The sequence below is a fragment of the Phaeoacremonium minimum genome (assembly GCF_000392275.1).
Source record: "Phaeoacremonium minimum UCRPA7 unplaced genomic scaffold PA7_03_scaffold_140, whole genome shotgun sequence".
Classification (NCBI taxonomy): domain Eukaryota; kingdom Fungi; phylum Ascomycota; class Sordariomycetes; order Togniniales; family Togniniaceae; genus Phaeoacremonium; species Phaeoacremonium minimum.
In genome coordinates, this window is record NW_006921047.1 from 128,527 (window position 1) to 143,459 (window position 14,933).

Genomic DNA, 14,933 nt, shown 5'->3' on the forward strand with positions numbered 1-14,933 from the left:
GTTTGGCCCGCAGCGGGTGGGAATGCCACCACGATCTAGTGGTTCGATTCCAATGCTGAGGCTCGAATGTGGTGGTGGTACGCCTGCCGTGAAAAGCTTATTCCCCCATCTTGGTGACCTCCGAGACAGTTGCACAATGAAGACGCAAGTATAGGCCGGTGCATTTCAACGGTGAAGCCACACGCCACCTTGTGCTGGGTCACCATGCTGTCCGGGAATCATGATTGCAAGAGCTGTCATATTCGTTTGATAAAACAAGATTCACGGATCCTAAGACTCGTATTCATTCAAAGCAACAGTTTGTGTTGTGTCTCCGTACCTTAGTGACCAGCATCATCTAGCTTACTGGGAACAGTCGTGGTCAAAAGGCGCAAAGCTGAGACTATAGATCGGCAGAACTATCAAAAATGATTTCTCAATTTCATTTCGGGTTTCGATAAGCAAGGAAGCAATGTGAACTCGGGTTGTCGTTAAACTGAATACTCATCTAAATACATGCGGGAATCAAACAATGCAAGCAAGGGAAGACCAATAAGTCCAGGAGACAAGAGGAAGCGAGAGACCTTGACCCCAATGCGGCCAATCATTGTAAAGATAAACGTAAAGCAAAGAAAACTACCTCAACGCGTCTCGCGGCACCCTGTCTAGTTCAGCGGTGTTGCCTTTGGGTACTCTCCGGGGATGTGGAGATTGGAGATGGTGGGGGCACCACTGTCAGTCCTTGCCCCAGCTGTCGGACGGGTCGCCTTTCCACCACCGTAATAAGCAGCCCCGTCTACCTGCTGCTGGTGAGAGGCCAAGACCGGGCCTGGGACTACCCGCGGATCAGCCTTCGCTGGCTGCTGTCCAAAAGCCGATGCGTTGCTGTTCGTCGTACCATTCAGGTTTGTAGCAGCTACACCGAAACCAGCATCATCACCAGCCGCAAATGAGTTACGAGCGGAGCTGTTGCCGGATGTCGAGTTTGGAGCTCTGCGCTGGCCGTACGCTGATTCGCCATTGACCACAACGTAAGAGTTCCTCTGTTGATCCTCGTACCCATGAGGTGTCCTGTTGGCAGGATTGCTTGTGGCGTCTCCCACGCCTGCTCCGGAAGCAGAGTTCGCTGCCGCGGCATTCGCAAAATCGGTTGAGCCATGCTGTTGGATCGGCTGGCTCGTATAAGGGTTCACACCATCCTCTTGCGCTTCCTGGCTTACAATGGCAGCGTGTGAAGAGGCTTCATTCATTGGTGTATACGCAGTGCTTCCGTACCCAAAACGCCCATCCTTTTCGCCGGCTGGTTCCTGACCCACGCCGCTCCCGGGCAGAGCACCTGCTGCTGCAATGACCTCGCGGTCCTGATTATCGAACCCAGAGCTTACACTAGACGGCGAGAGAGGAGCCTGTAAGCCTCGCTGTGCGTTGACCTGGATATCAGATGGGAATCGCCCACCTGGTGAAGGACGCCTCGGAAGCACGTCTTGCTGTGGTTGAGGCTTGATAGCGGCTGCCGAGTTGTGCGCCGAGTAGGGTTCGTCGTCGTCTTCGTCGACAACGCCGTCGCTGCTGAACGAGCGTTGGGAGGATCGGCTAAAACTTCGGGAATGACCGCGCACGAAATCGCTACGCTCTTGGGGCGATTTCTCGGTAAGCGCCTTGATGTCCTCATACCATGCCATCATCGTATCATGGCTTTCAGCGCGAAATACCCAAGTGTGACCCCTGTGCATACCACCTGTCTGACGACCTTTGAGAACGAACTTGTTCGACGAACCGCCTCCCGAAGAATGAGACCCTAATTTCTGCTCCGGCAAGTATAGTGACATGAGAGGCGCTTGGGTCTTATCCGCAGACTTGAACTCATGTAGATGAGTTGGGGAAAGTACGTACCTAATGTTGCAATTAGTGAGGGATCGAGGATTGGAAAGGGGAATATCTCACCATCCAGCAGTATAGCTCTTGAGGTACTTGGTCTTGCGCTCTAACAGCCCTGCTCGAATCTCCTGCGAAGCAAAGTGATCACGCCCCGGATAATGAATAAATTGTGCGGAACGGATAGGAATCTCGGGATCCACGAATTGCTCATCCTTCCGCACAAACGCAGCCCATTCATGATCCTTGGGCATAGCAATGGGCCCAGTTCGCAAGTCTTCGATTGCGCTATATGCGGCGTCTGACTCTCTCTTGAGGATGCCAGCATAGGCATTGTAGGATTTCTGAATCTCACCAACCACAATTGCCTCCAGCTCGCGACCCGAGTTCTCAAGATTTAGATATGCCTGGTTATTGTTAGTCCTGTTACTCAAGGAAGTTCAAAGAATTGGCTGACCTGATGGAGATAATTCTCTTCATCAATCTGCTTCTCAAGCTGCCTGTCCACCGCAAGGCGCAGCAGATAGGGATCTTGCTTGCCTGTCGTGAGGGATGTATCGAGGTCGCTCTGGCCGAGGACCTCCTGCAAGGCATTGACAGCTCTCCGCGTACCCTCCATTTCCTTTTCTACCGAATTTTTGAAGTCTCCCGAAAGATTCTTGATTTCCTTGATTTTCTGCTGCAGGTCGCTTCGCAAACCGGTGAGAGCAAGAACCACGTCCTCTTCAATATCTCTACCCTTATTCGCCTCGACAATGGCCTGCTTGTTGTATTGTCTCAGCACTTGCAGTGCATCATCTAGTCCGCCGGATGCGAGGAAACCGGCCGGTGTTTGAACATTGTTCAGGACGTTCGCGAGCTTCAGTAGCGACTTGGACCGATGCTCGTAGTATGCTTGAATTTCCTTGAAATACGTAATAAGATCTTTGAGAATCTTGCGCCAGGCTAGACAAAGGTCAATACTGGGCACATAAGTCTGAATTAACTGTATGACTGCAACCTACCTTGAAAACGACTGGCGAGAGCCTCAGTTGGGTTACCGGTTGTAGGCACAGGGCAAAAGAAGGCGCTATGAATCTCGTCTTCATCTGTGGCAGACTGCAGAGCAAGACTCCTGACGCTCCCTGCCTTCATGCTCCGCCGGCTTCCGCTGCGCTTCAGGCTGCCTCCTCTGCGCAGAGACGCCTTCTTCTTGAGCGTGTTCGACCGTGACGGCAGCTGGCTGGCCGTCTCGGTCCCGGTCGCCGAGCCGGAGTAGGAGTTGGAACGCTGGATGCTGCTCATGTTGTTGGCTGGCCCACCTTCAATGATGGAGCTACCGCGCTGGCTGGCGTCCCACTCTTCGGTGAACTTGGCCGGCCTGATTGGCACTGGAGCGGTAAGGTGAGCGTCCGCGAGGGGAGATGTTGCGCCCAGGTGTGAGTTGGCGAGCGTGTTTGCGAGGGTCGGGTCGTCGTCAGCGGCTACGATCCCTTGCTGCTGCTGCTGCTGATGTTGGTGTGACTGATGCGGGGGAGTGAAGTAGCTGCCGGCGTGGCTTGGAGTCCTGCTCACTGTAGCTGTCCCAAGACTGGCGGACGGCGTGGCAGCAGCGCTGTATCCTCCTCTGGACTGGGAGAGGTGTGAGGAGGGAGAGGCAAGTGGAGATTTGGCAGTCGCCATGAGAATGGGAGCTCCGGCCAGGTAAAGGCGGCGCAGGAGGGAGAGGAGAGGAGAGCTAGGTTTTGTGTTGACGCAATGGCGTCCCTGAGTCGCAGTTGGCTTAGGCCCAGACTAACAGTAAGACAGGCCTAATGCAAGCATGTACGATCTGCCGCCGACGGAAAAGTCTAAGAGCCCGATCCTGTAAGTGATGTTAGTGGTTAGTAGGTATGGGCCACGGTGCTGCTGGAATGTGCGCGCACAGAGAGCTTCGATGCCGTCGCAGTTGAAGCGTCGCCGACGACAATTTTGTTTGGAGTTGCAATTGCTGGCAGCAGCCGGGCAGTTTGCAGTCTGGGGGTGGGAGATGAGAGAGGGCGATGCAGACAAAATTACGTGGAGAAGACGCTCATGACGACCAGGGTTCTTGGGTATTGCATGTGCTGGCTGCTGCAACCCGCTGCTACCTAAGGGAACCTATAACGTTAGTAGGGGGTTGGTGCACCACGTCCATCCGGTAATTATGTACCAAGGCTGCCCTCATCTCATCTTTCTGTCGCTCTCTTCACTTTCCCTCTTTCAATGATGCCAATGCAGGCAAAACTGCCCGTTTTCCTGCTTGGCCTCACCCTCACTCACTCATTCAGTCGTAAGTTTTCCAATAGTTGGTTCTCTTCTCCCCGCTTTTTGCTCGTCTGGCCTCTGTCTCGGCAAATCAAGCACATGAAGAGATGATGATGTGCGTTGCAGCACAGACTACGGCGAAACCGGCACTACGAGAGCACAGCCCGCCCATTCGAGAAAGACCCTTCCTTTTCGCTAAATTACCTACCTCGCCATGCATACCAATTTGCCTTCACTTACGAACCATTCGAGCTACCCTCAAGCCGCCTACGAACATTGCAGGAATGAGAGATCCTCCAAGTATCATTCATTATCATCATCATCGAGGAAGTTGTATCAATACACAGGCCGAGGGAAGTCTTGCTGCATCAGGCTTCTCTCGTTCTCTGTGAGGCAGCTATATCATATCTGCTGTGAGTACCTACCTATGTATGCTGAGCTCTGGGCACTTGCATATCTCATATCTTAGTGCGCGTCCCCAGCCCAAGGGATGACGTATTTCAATGTCGAGCTCCGCATCTCATTGGCGGCGCACAGCTGAAGCGGTCCCCAGCCAGATCCCTGCTCGCCTGGAACATCAGCGCACCTAAGGTTTCTCTCAACTCCAATGCCGTCATCGCCCGCCTGCAACTGGCTGCTCCCCCAGACCCAGGATTCGATAGCTGTTCGCAAACGGAATGGGCCTACACCAAGTGCAACCCACCAACGAGCCGATTAATCCGTCTTGTCTCCCCGAGACCAAGAACAAGTGCAACGTTCGCTCTGCACATCCTTTCGTAGCGTGATATGATTGAACGGAGTCCAGTGCCCTTAACAATTGGCCTGCCCGGGCTGGACCCGGCAATAGATGCCGTAGTGAAGGCGCCACAAAAGTCACGATAGCTTCCTCCGGCCTAAAGTTGGCGTACGCTTTGAAACCTGCAAACTTTGTAATAGGCTGCCTAGTGGCATGATCCACAGAACGCAAAATCTGCAAGAAATAACGCAAAGCACTGGAGGCATTAATTCAACAGGGTACAAGTCTCAATTCGAGGGCAGAACTCTGCCCGGCTGAACATACGCCTGCTGATTGCTAAGTATATCCTATCCCGATTATATAGGATATGCTGTCTAGAAGCCCCGGCCATCATGGCCTTCATCAGTCAACGGTAATAAACAAGTAGAAATCAAAGCCTCAAAACGCCGTGCTATGCTAATCATGCCAATCAATGTTGGCTGAGGGCAAAGTAGAAGGGGGCAGAATGCTCCACACGGCCCAATCGATATACCAAAACTCCGCTGCTGAACTCGTGAACATCCTGGCAAGGACCAATCTCATGGATATCTTCTTAATTCTCCCAGAAAACAGCCGTTGAATTAGAGTGTATGATTAAGAAACAGGTGCTGGGGCCGGGACTGATGGAACTCCCTCATGTAATGTCCCGGGCGAATCGCTCGCTACGGGGTTTGAAGGCTTCGCTTTTGTTCTCCTCCGCGGAGGAGCTTTCGGAGGGAGTTTCTTAGTGCCATTGCCATTGATATGTAAGGTCTGTGTAATCGTGGGAATGCCATGTCGATGCTTGGGTACCTGAGGCAGTATCTTTTTCGGCCTGGGCGGTGCTTCTTGAACCTTGATATCGGTCTTGATATCGGTCTTGTTATCGTCTGAAGTAACGTCCGACGTCGGTGAACTACTCTCATCGTCCTTGAGCTCGGGATCAAAGTCGGCTCTGCGGCTCGGGGTCTTGACACCGGGCTTCTCCATCACGGCAGCCACGTCGACAACGCTGATGTTGCTTGCGGCCTGCGAGTGCGATAGACTGATGCCAAGGAACTTGCGTGCGACTTCGACTTCTCCGGACTCATTCAGCCACTTCACCTTCGACACTCTCTCCACTAGCCGGACCGTTGTCTCGTCAGCTGGATCAAAGTGAACATTTCCCTCGCCTCCCAGAATGGACAGGACCTTCTGGATCTCATCCCGCTTATAGTGTGGCGGCTGGCTCAACTGAGTGTGTGCTAATAAGGGATATAGCACACGAAGGTAGGTATGCCTTAGCGACATGGATTCGTCCGGCAGATCCAGAAGGTTTCGAATGATGACATCCAACAGAACGCGCAGATCATTCGTATAGAAGTACTCATAAGTAGCTTTTGTTGTGAACAAGAGGTATAACAGCTTAAGAATCAACAGCTGGAGCGAGGTCTCTGTCTCTCTATTCAGAAGCAGAATGATATTTTCGCCAAACGTGCGGAACGATGGCCCGTGAAGACTGAGTATCTTGATTACCCGATTTGTCATCGGTGCTGTCGGCGAGCCTGGATCGACTGCGGCGGTGGTAGACGCCACCATGTACTGCTCGTTCAAAACCAAGAGCACCCGTATGATGGGATAGTGGTATGGATCGTCCACATCGTCGGATAGCCCCTCTATTAATTGAAACATGTAAAGGACGAAGTTGTCGTCGACCTGCAGAAGGTCCTCGGTGCGAAGTCGCTCGATGCGAGACATCTCGTACATTAGCTCGAGCAGAAGCCTGTGCAGACGCAGGTCATCGTCCCTCCGTCCGTTGATAAGCTCGACTAGTCTCGGAAAGCAACCTTCATCAATCATGCGCTTGAATGTCGACTCGTCGGAGCGCCCATCGAGGAGAAGAAAGTTCGCAATGACGTTCAGCGAGCTCGTCTCGTCTTCCTGGAGCAGGCTGTAGATGATCTGTGTCCGCACATATTCCTGATTCTCGCAAAATACCTTGCTGTCAATGAGCTTCTGTGAGCACGCGGCAACATCGTCCTCGCTATTTAAGTAGTTGTCTCGATAAGTTGCCACAAGGTAGAGCCAGCCACGCAGGGTGTTATCGATCAACTCGTGGTCGGCGCATTGAGCGGACACAATCTCCTGCAGTTCTGTAGACTGTTAGATCTCCATCCTTTACTGAATGCGATGCAATCACACGATGAGGAAACAAGGGGGCATGTGACAGTCAGCAGCAATTGCTGCATGACCGGGGGCACCAACCATCCCAGAATTGCTGTTCATCCTCCACCGTATACGAGACATCGAAGTCCGCCATTCTCTTAGACGGACAAAGCTGAGAACGTGTAAACTGACATCACGAGAAACGCGCCGACAGAAGCAAAGCATGAGGCTCGTGAGGAGTATGTAGGGTCGCCGCCCTTGTCTTGCGATGGTGGTGCGCACGAGAAATGGCTGGACCGGTGGAAGTGGGATGAGGGGGGAAGAGACGTTCGAATCAGCGAAGGCGGGTGCACACGCCGGCGGCGGGGCAAAATGGTCTTGAAGCTGTGATACCATTGGAGTTCCAGGTGCGTGGCCAGGCGTTTTTAATGCATGGACGGGGGCTAGCATCGCCTAATTATACCACACTGCGTATGCGTGATCTCATTGCCGCTACCCGTCCGACTTCTCACATTCAACGTCGGCAAGCCTCATCCGCTTGATTAGCCAAGCTTGCTATAGTCAAGCATCTCGATGCACCCACAAAATATACAGATGTCCTTCAATATGGTTAGTTTAGCTACAACCTCAGAAATCCCATAATAGAGCGTGCGCTCTGAATTACATCCCTTCATTTCTTCCTTTAACTGTATGAGAAGATGAGATGCCATACCATGCAGTCACATTCTCACTGTAGCCATGCGCAATCGATACCGTAGCTTGGACACAGTTCGAAACTACACCGGCGCCATCCTCCGATGCTCTCTCTGCTGGTGCGGGCCCGATAGGTTGCCGTGTGGAATCCCCTCGAGTTTAGACATGTTCTGTCTAGTTCACTACGCACCGACGAGGTGAGATATGCCAGATTGCGTTTGACATCTCTTGAAAATCGAGCGTCTCACAAGGGCTCTCGAACAGTATCCCCAGACCCTTACCTTCAGAAACAGTTTCCCCTTTCAATCACTTGCAGATTCGTTGTCACTGTTACATATCTCATATTCTAGGACCATATATGTATTAATAGGTAAATCTGTATCATTATGAACCTTGTCACCATTTGTTGAGGAGCGGGTATAAATTCTATCGCACTGTCTGCGGAATCAACACCGATCACATTTCATGCCGAGAAGCATTCCATTTCCAAGCCTGGATGATCCAAAACGCCAAAGTCATCCTTCTGCCTTTCATCAAATCCCGGCCAAGCCAGAGATCTTATCAGAACACTACGCCTCAGTGTCTATAACAAGTATTCATCTTCTTCATAGATCTTGACTTTGTCCGCGTATTGCCGGATGTTGCTCACGACGTACTCGTCAATAGTATTTCCCTTGCCAGCGGCAACTCTGAGTATCATCTCATTCAATGTCTGCCGGCCAAGAATATCAACATGATCGGCTGTGTTAGGCCCGCCACGAGGATTGAACCTCTCAGGCTCGTGTGGCATCTCGACAACGGTCACCTTGACGCCGGCGGGATTATATCGCTTGATATGCCAACCCTTGTTGCACATGTAGCCAGTGCTCATAAGGTTAACGGTCCCATCACCTTCGCCCATGATAACGCCATGATCAACCTCGTCCTTGGTCAAGCCTGTATCTATTGTGATATTCAAGTTTGTCAGCTTCGGAAATTCAGGCGTTCGATAATAGTATGCACGTTCAGTCGGTTTTCCAACGCCGTAGAAGCAATATATTTTGAGACTGGGTGCGAGTGGAAGTCTTGTTTCCAGAGGATTGATCCACTTTCGCTGGTCGTGCTCGTTCGCCTCAACTTCAGCCGTTGTATGAGCGACGCCATGTGAGTAGCTGCCCTTCAACTGATCCTGGTACCAGTCCTCTGTCGTGTTGAACATGTATTCCAGGGCGCCAGCAACAGTAAGGTTGTTGTCGGGAGTTGTCCAATTCTCGCCCTTCCGGAAATTCAGGAAAGATCCAAAGGACAATTCTTGACCCGGCTGGTCATCTGGGGCTGAGTTCGCGTCACCCCATACAGCATCTCCTCCCATGGGCAACATCGACGACATGCCCGGCATAGCCCTGAAAATCTCAGCCCTCTCTTCCTTGCTGAGGAATTTTTCCAACCCATATACGGCAAAGGAGTTGAGCTGTGCTGTGTCGCGCATCTCCCCTGAAAGCATGGCAGCAAGGTCCTTCACTGCGCCAAGCATACAGCCGCTCACATTTATCCACCCCTCAACGAAGGTCTCTACCCAATCATCACCACCGCGGCCGCCTTGTTCTGAAGCAACCCAATGGAAGAAGTAGAACAGGACCTGACTCCCCATACTATGTGATACAAGAACGACCTTCCGGTGGGAAGCGTACACGGCCATCTCGATGTAGAGCTTGAGCCTAGTGAAGTATTGATCTCGAACCTCCAGGTTCGCATACGACAACCGCCAGTCGTAGGCAGCTGTGAAGGAATTGGTTGGATCATAGCCCAGAGACGCCAAGTTCTCAAAAATCTTGTTCCATATCCAGTATCCAGTAATGAAAAAGTCTGTCGCATCGAACCCTTGCGCCGCTCTGAGCTTGATCCCCGGAGGATCTAGACCGGTCTTCTTGTCAAGCATAATATGCCTCTTCCAGACTTCTTTGTCCATGACCAAAGCGCGCATCATAGTCCACGAACCCCAGAGGCGCTTTCGGAAGTATGGGCGAGATACATTAGCCGTTCCCCACGACTCCAGGCCTGTGGAGATCACCCCAGGAATCATAATCATGGGATGATGTGCGTCGAGGCCTTCGGATCGAGCTTTGAGACCGACAGAAAACGCATCGTAGCTGTCAACGAAGTCGCGTTCGCCTTTCTAGAAAGCATAGGGTATCAGTCTCGCAGCAGAGGACAGGCGCAAACGTGAGGAGCGACATACCATCAGATCGCGCATATCCTTTGCCAGCCCGGCAGGCATGACGTCGAACAAACTGTCCATGCTCAGTTCGCCAAACTCGGGGAAGTCTATCAGATCATTGTTCTTCGCAAAGAAACCAGCGGCTATGATCCCAAACAGACTACCGAGTAGGAAGATGGCGGTAGTTCTTCGCTTCCGTGTCTTCTCCTTGTGGTGAACGACCTTAACCTTCTGTCCCGGCTTAGCCGGGCTCTCATCTCGCGGGGTGGAAACGGGAGACTCGGAGGGAGAGTCGTCGGGGCCGCCGACTGCTCGACGACGGAGGGTGGTGGCCATCGTCTATGAAGGCGTCTCAGCGTGCTTCACATTGCCTTCTGAAGCGTGTTGTTGGCGGTTGCGCGTTGGCAGTCGGCGAAGCAAAGAACCTCTTACGACACAAGGCACTCAGACGCGACGCCGAGATTGGGGAGCCTATCTTGAATAGTTCAAGATGAATTGCGGTAGAAATGATTCCCGAGAAAGGAATAGAGGCAGCTTGGCAGATCTACACCGTTGGAGGAGTTGTAGGAGGCGTCCTGACTAAGGTCCCCTGGCTAACAGCGTGCATGCTGGCGATGGCTGATCCGCAGGCCGCCCGCAGAGCTTTGGGGGGACCAACCAAGCTTTCACCAGGATCAGTAGCTGACGTCAACGTGACAGGGCAGAAAACCCCCCATTCGACGTTAGGGTCGGGCAAGCCAGCGCGGCAATTTGACCGCGGCACAGCGCTGTTAGTCCAAATGGAGTATCTACCGCATACCAGCCTTCAGCAGCCCCACGCCAAATACTCAGGTTGCACGAGCAATTCGGTCCGTATGAAGGAATACCAGACTATGTGACTTTATATTGCTTTTTCATTTCTGGACAGTGTTTGGAAGGCGACGCGTGGCGGTTATTCCTGAATGAGTTCGGAGTATTCGCTATGGTGAGCTACAATATGGTCATGAAATCCTGCCTTGGACTGTTTCTCACTTCGTGAACTTGCTCATCTTCCTACTTTACTAGTTTGGCTGGTATGTCTTTCTGTCCTAGAAAAGAGCTTACTTAATATTTCGTATTAATATAAAACTATGCTAGATCAAAGATAGTTTTTGACTATTTTTGATGGCATTGCTCGAGTCCTTGAGGCTATGCGGGATGCCTAGTTGTTTTGCAGGATTTGGTTGTAACTGGCTTCATGTAGCTGTTTGAGATCTGTGACTTGGAGTCGCGTTCGAGTTCTTGCTCACATATTCCCCTCAAGTATCGTTCTCTGCAGAACCGCCTGCCTTTGGTCCGCCCGAACTTCTAGAGGCTTGGTAATGCTACTGGTTTCCTCAAAATTCTATGATACAGCACTTGACTCCAATTTCAAATGCCGAGCCTCTGATGGAGGGACTGAGCTCACGTCCTCTTTCCCTCGTAGCTGAGATTTCATCCCACCTTCATCAAGGACCTTGCACTGCTGCGAATGTTGAGATGCCTAATCTTGTCGGCTTTGCCCGGAGTGGACTGCTGTGTGAATTGCATTACGATGTTTTCATATTCCTACTTCAGGTGGTAGCTAGATAGGCTACCTAGGTAGGAATAACACCAGTGGTGGTAGAACATATTGCGAGGTACCTTTAAGGGTGGTTCGGGCTTCCACCAACTGCGGGTCCAGGCGTCCAGATCTGGCAGCCAGAAATGCGACACATGATCAAGTGTGCAATTTTGCATGTGAAAGCGGCAGACAGGGCAGAACCGCACTCCCACTCACATCCGCTCACACGCTTTCTGTTTGGTGGTCCTGCTACTACCAGTGGGTTCTTACGGTCTGCTCATCGGACGGCAGAACAGCTGGGCGCTTCTTGGGTGGAGGCGATTCTGGAATTGGGCTGCCGTTGCGGACCTGACTGGTCAATGGCTGTCAGACAATTCAGGTCGGCGCCTCTTGTCCCTCTCCACCGTCAGCAAGCCGCTGTTCTGATCCCATACCTCAGGTGCCAATACGCCGTGGTCTCACCCCCCGTTTCCATACCGCTCCCGGCTGTCTCGTCTTCCACACGCGGGGCTTCTTCCTTCCGGAGCTTGTCATGAGCTGACACGGACCATTACTTCTCTCGACCTTCAATCCACTCCCCATCCTGGCCGTGAAGAGCCGCTCGAGGGGAAATGGATCTTGCTGACGTCGCCGAGCTGCCCAGCGAGCTGCGCTACATCCAATACGAGCATGGCCTCGAGGCGCAATATCTCCCCGCCATCCGGGCGCTCATTTCCAAGGACCTGAGCGAGCCGTACAGCATATACGTATACCGATACTTTCTCTATCAGTGGGGGCATCTATGTTTCATGGTAAGGCTTGCTATGGCATCGCTGCTGAGGGGCAAGGCTGACATGTGATGATTCCAGGCTCTGAACCCCGCCGATTCATCCTTGATAGGCGTCATCGTCTGCAAGTTAGAAACACACTCGTCCCATTCCCCACCAACCCGGCGAGGCTACATCGCAATGCTGGCTGTATCGTCAGCCTTCCGTGGCCGCGGGGTGGCCACGGCGCTTGTCAAGAAGGCCATCGATGCCATGGCGCATAGGAACGCTGACGAGGTGGTCCTCGAGACGGAGGAGACCAACGTCCCAGCGATGAGGTTGTACGAGCGGCTAGGGTTTCTACGCTCGAAGAAACTCCACCGGTACTATCTGAACGGGAACAGCGCATATCGGCTCGTGTTATTGCTGAAGTCGATCGATCCAGAAGCCGCAAGCGATCTTGCCCTTGATGAGAACGAGCGGTAGGAACAATTCAACATGACGGACGTGCCCTGCCGTGCAGGAAATAAAGAGTACGATGGTCACATCCACAATCCAGTCCAGCCTTGTCGGCGATATACCATACACCGCTTTGCGAGCAGTATGTAACTTGTATGGCAGCTGAGATGGAGATTTATCGTTCCGATATTAAGGCAAAGGAGACAGCTAGCTAAGAGATTGCATGCGCATATTGTGGGTTGGAGGTTTATCAAGTCACTTGATTCATCATAGCATCGGTCTCAAGGAGCTCAGCATTTGGTATGCATATTTGGCGGCGTCAGGCGTTATATTTTCAGAAAGCCAAAAAGTCTATCATTCTCGAGAGCATTATAACTAAACACCTTCCCTCTTTGACTGATTAAAGCAAGCAAACGGCAAAATATTAGAACGCCTCGACATAAAGGCAATGATCTTACGGAGGTTCTCAGCAAACCGCACAATTGGGGTATATCGAATCATTTCGCCGGTGAAGCCACAATTCCCATTGACCTTGGCAAGTCATCCATCCTAGCTCATGCCGCATCTCATGTCATATATTAATGTTCTTTGGATTTGAGATATCCGAAGATCTCGTTGGAGTTGTACAATGACGCTCGAAACTCCCACACATTGCCACTGTTGATGCCGAGGTGGGTAAGGGCATCTTTCAAGATTAGCCAGTGCAATCTGCTAGCGATGAAGGGGAAGACTTACCAGCCTTGTAATAGATTGGCTTACCGCCAGTACGTACGAGCTCCAGCTGTCTCAAACGCACCAGCACTCTGCCTACATCATCTTTGTCCATGAAGTTGTAGGTGTATATGCAGATTAGGTGAGCCCGTCTTGAGTCTGCACCGTCCCTAGGGGCGACCTTTGCCGCAATCCCCAGTTCGTTCTGGGCTGTAGCTCGAGCCACAATCTCCCAGACTACATTGACATTCTTTGGTTCCACGAAGAGCATCCACTGTAACCTTGTGAGCTTTGCAGAATTGTCTATCGGGGCATAATCAATCACCTTGCCCGTTCTCACACGCAAGTGTTGCGCAAGGGCATAGATCTGCTGCACGGCCGCCTCTCGCTCCTGGTTCACCTCGCGGGAGATTGCCGTCTTCGCCTTGCCGCTCTTTTTGGCGTGGTTGACAAAATCTGTAAGCATGTGCAGCCTCTCGGTGCCGCCTTCTTTGAAGAGTGCCAGTTGAGTGCCCATCTCCTCTGGGGCCTCATCCTCCCCTCGGCCAGCTTTCTGATGGTCATCAAGAGCCTTGCCCCGTCGACGAATGAAAGGATTGCATATCCAGATCCACCCGATATCTTCGCTAACATCCGTGGTCTCCGGGGGAAGCCGAGCAAGGAATTGCTCAATAGACTCGGTTAGTTGCCACTATTGTAGTTGGGTTAGCAAGTCTTATTGACTCAGGATATGTGAGGAGGTCGTTGACAGAAGGGGGGAGTATTAGCACGTTGGATGCAATACAAGGAAGAATAATAACATCGGAGTTTACATGTCACCTACCGCATCTGGCCAGCCTTCATATGGGTTGTGAAGGGTAGCAGGAGCTGGTTGAGGTTGCGCCTGTCTCTGAGGCATGGCCATGCCAAGAAGACCTTGCTCCTTCCAGAAGGCTTTGACGTCGAAGGAAGCTACACGCGCCTCTAGATTCGCAACAGTTTCCTCGTCCCCTGATTCGTGTGAATTCGAAGCTATCAGTTAAAGCTCTTGTGATGAGTAGTTCAAATGCCTGAATAGAGAAAACGCTTACCGTAGAAGTCCGAATCGGAGTCCATGGTCGGAAGCGCTGCTTATGACCTTATCGTGTGCAGTAAATCAGAAGCTGTTTTGCTGAGATTGTGACAAAAAGGTATGATCCTACTTGTTTGTCAACATGACATGCGCCTGGAAATTGTGTGAGATTGTTTCTTGGTGAGGGCCCTGAAGTAGATACATGTGTGCACAGGTTGAGAAGGCGGGGCTTACAATTCATTGACCATCAAGGCCAGCCTGATGGAAAGATGCATAGATAGAGACTTCTAGGGTTCTTCATTGTTGAGAGCAAAGCTGCTGCATAGCACCTGCAGCTTTGTTGTTGCGGTTGCCTGTGAGCTTCCAATATCCCCTGCACGCACGCGCACATGCATGCTGCATATGCCCCTCAAACCTGGAAGAAAGAGCGGTAAAGGAGGGATGGAAGGTACTTGGACAGCAGGTAGTTGGACAACAGGGGGGTTCCGGGGAAGTGG

At 51.9% G+C, this 14,933-nt stretch overlaps 5 protein-coding genes across 5 annotated transcripts; 1 reads left to right on the forward strand and 4 right to left on the reverse strand.

The window, feature by feature from the left end:
* Positions 1-644: 644 nt before the first annotated feature.
* Positions 645-3,516, reverse strand: UCRPA7_1929 (putative ph domain-containing protein; the record flags this gene model as incomplete). The annotated part of the gene is made up of 5 exons (XM_007914507.1): positions 645-1,872; positions 1,924-2,261; positions 2,312-2,799; positions 2,859-3,342; positions 3,409-3,516. 5 exons carry the CDS (start codon positions 3,514-3,516, stop codon positions 645-647), a joined length of 2,646 nt encoding a protein of 881 aa, XP_007912698.1.
* Positions 3,517-5,488: 1,972 nt separating this feature from the next.
* UCRPA7_1930 (putative ldb17 protein) lies at positions 5,489-7,120 on the reverse strand (the record flags this gene model as incomplete). The annotated part of the gene is made up of 2 exons (XM_007914508.1): positions 5,489-6,997; positions 7,118-7,120. 2 exons carry the CDS (start codon positions 7,118-7,120, stop codon positions 5,489-5,491), a joined length of 1,512 nt encoding a protein of 503 aa, XP_007912699.1.
* Positions 7,121-8,294: 1,174 nt separating this feature from the next.
* UCRPA7_1931 (putative phospholipid:diacylglycerol acyltransferase protein) lies at positions 8,295-10,244 on the reverse strand (the record flags this gene model as incomplete). The annotated part of the gene is made up of 2 exons (XM_007914509.1): positions 8,295-9,866; positions 9,930-10,244. 2 exons carry the CDS (start codon positions 10,242-10,244, stop codon positions 8,295-8,297), a joined length of 1,887 nt encoding a protein of 628 aa, XP_007912700.1.
* Positions 10,245-12,080: 1,836 nt separating this feature from the next.
* UCRPA7_1932 (putative n-terminal acetyltransferase c complex catalytic subunit mak3 protein) lies at positions 12,081-12,701 on the forward strand (the record flags this gene model as incomplete). The annotated part of the gene is made up of 2 exons (XM_007914510.1): positions 12,081-12,260; positions 12,318-12,701. The coding sequence occupies 2 exons, from the start codon at positions 12,081-12,083 to the stop codon at positions 12,699-12,701; spliced, it is 564 nt and encodes a 187-aa protein (XP_007912701.1).
* Positions 12,702-13,252: 551 nt separating this feature from the next.
* Positions 13,253-14,480, reverse strand: UCRPA7_1933 (putative dna polymerase ii large subunit-like protein; the record flags this gene model as incomplete). The annotated part of the gene is made up of 4 exons (XM_007914511.1): positions 13,253-13,359; positions 13,410-14,076; positions 14,209-14,375; positions 14,456-14,480. 4 exons carry the CDS (start codon positions 14,478-14,480, stop codon positions 13,253-13,255), a joined length of 966 nt encoding a protein of 321 aa, XP_007912702.1.
* Positions 14,481-14,933: the final 453 nt, after the last annotated feature.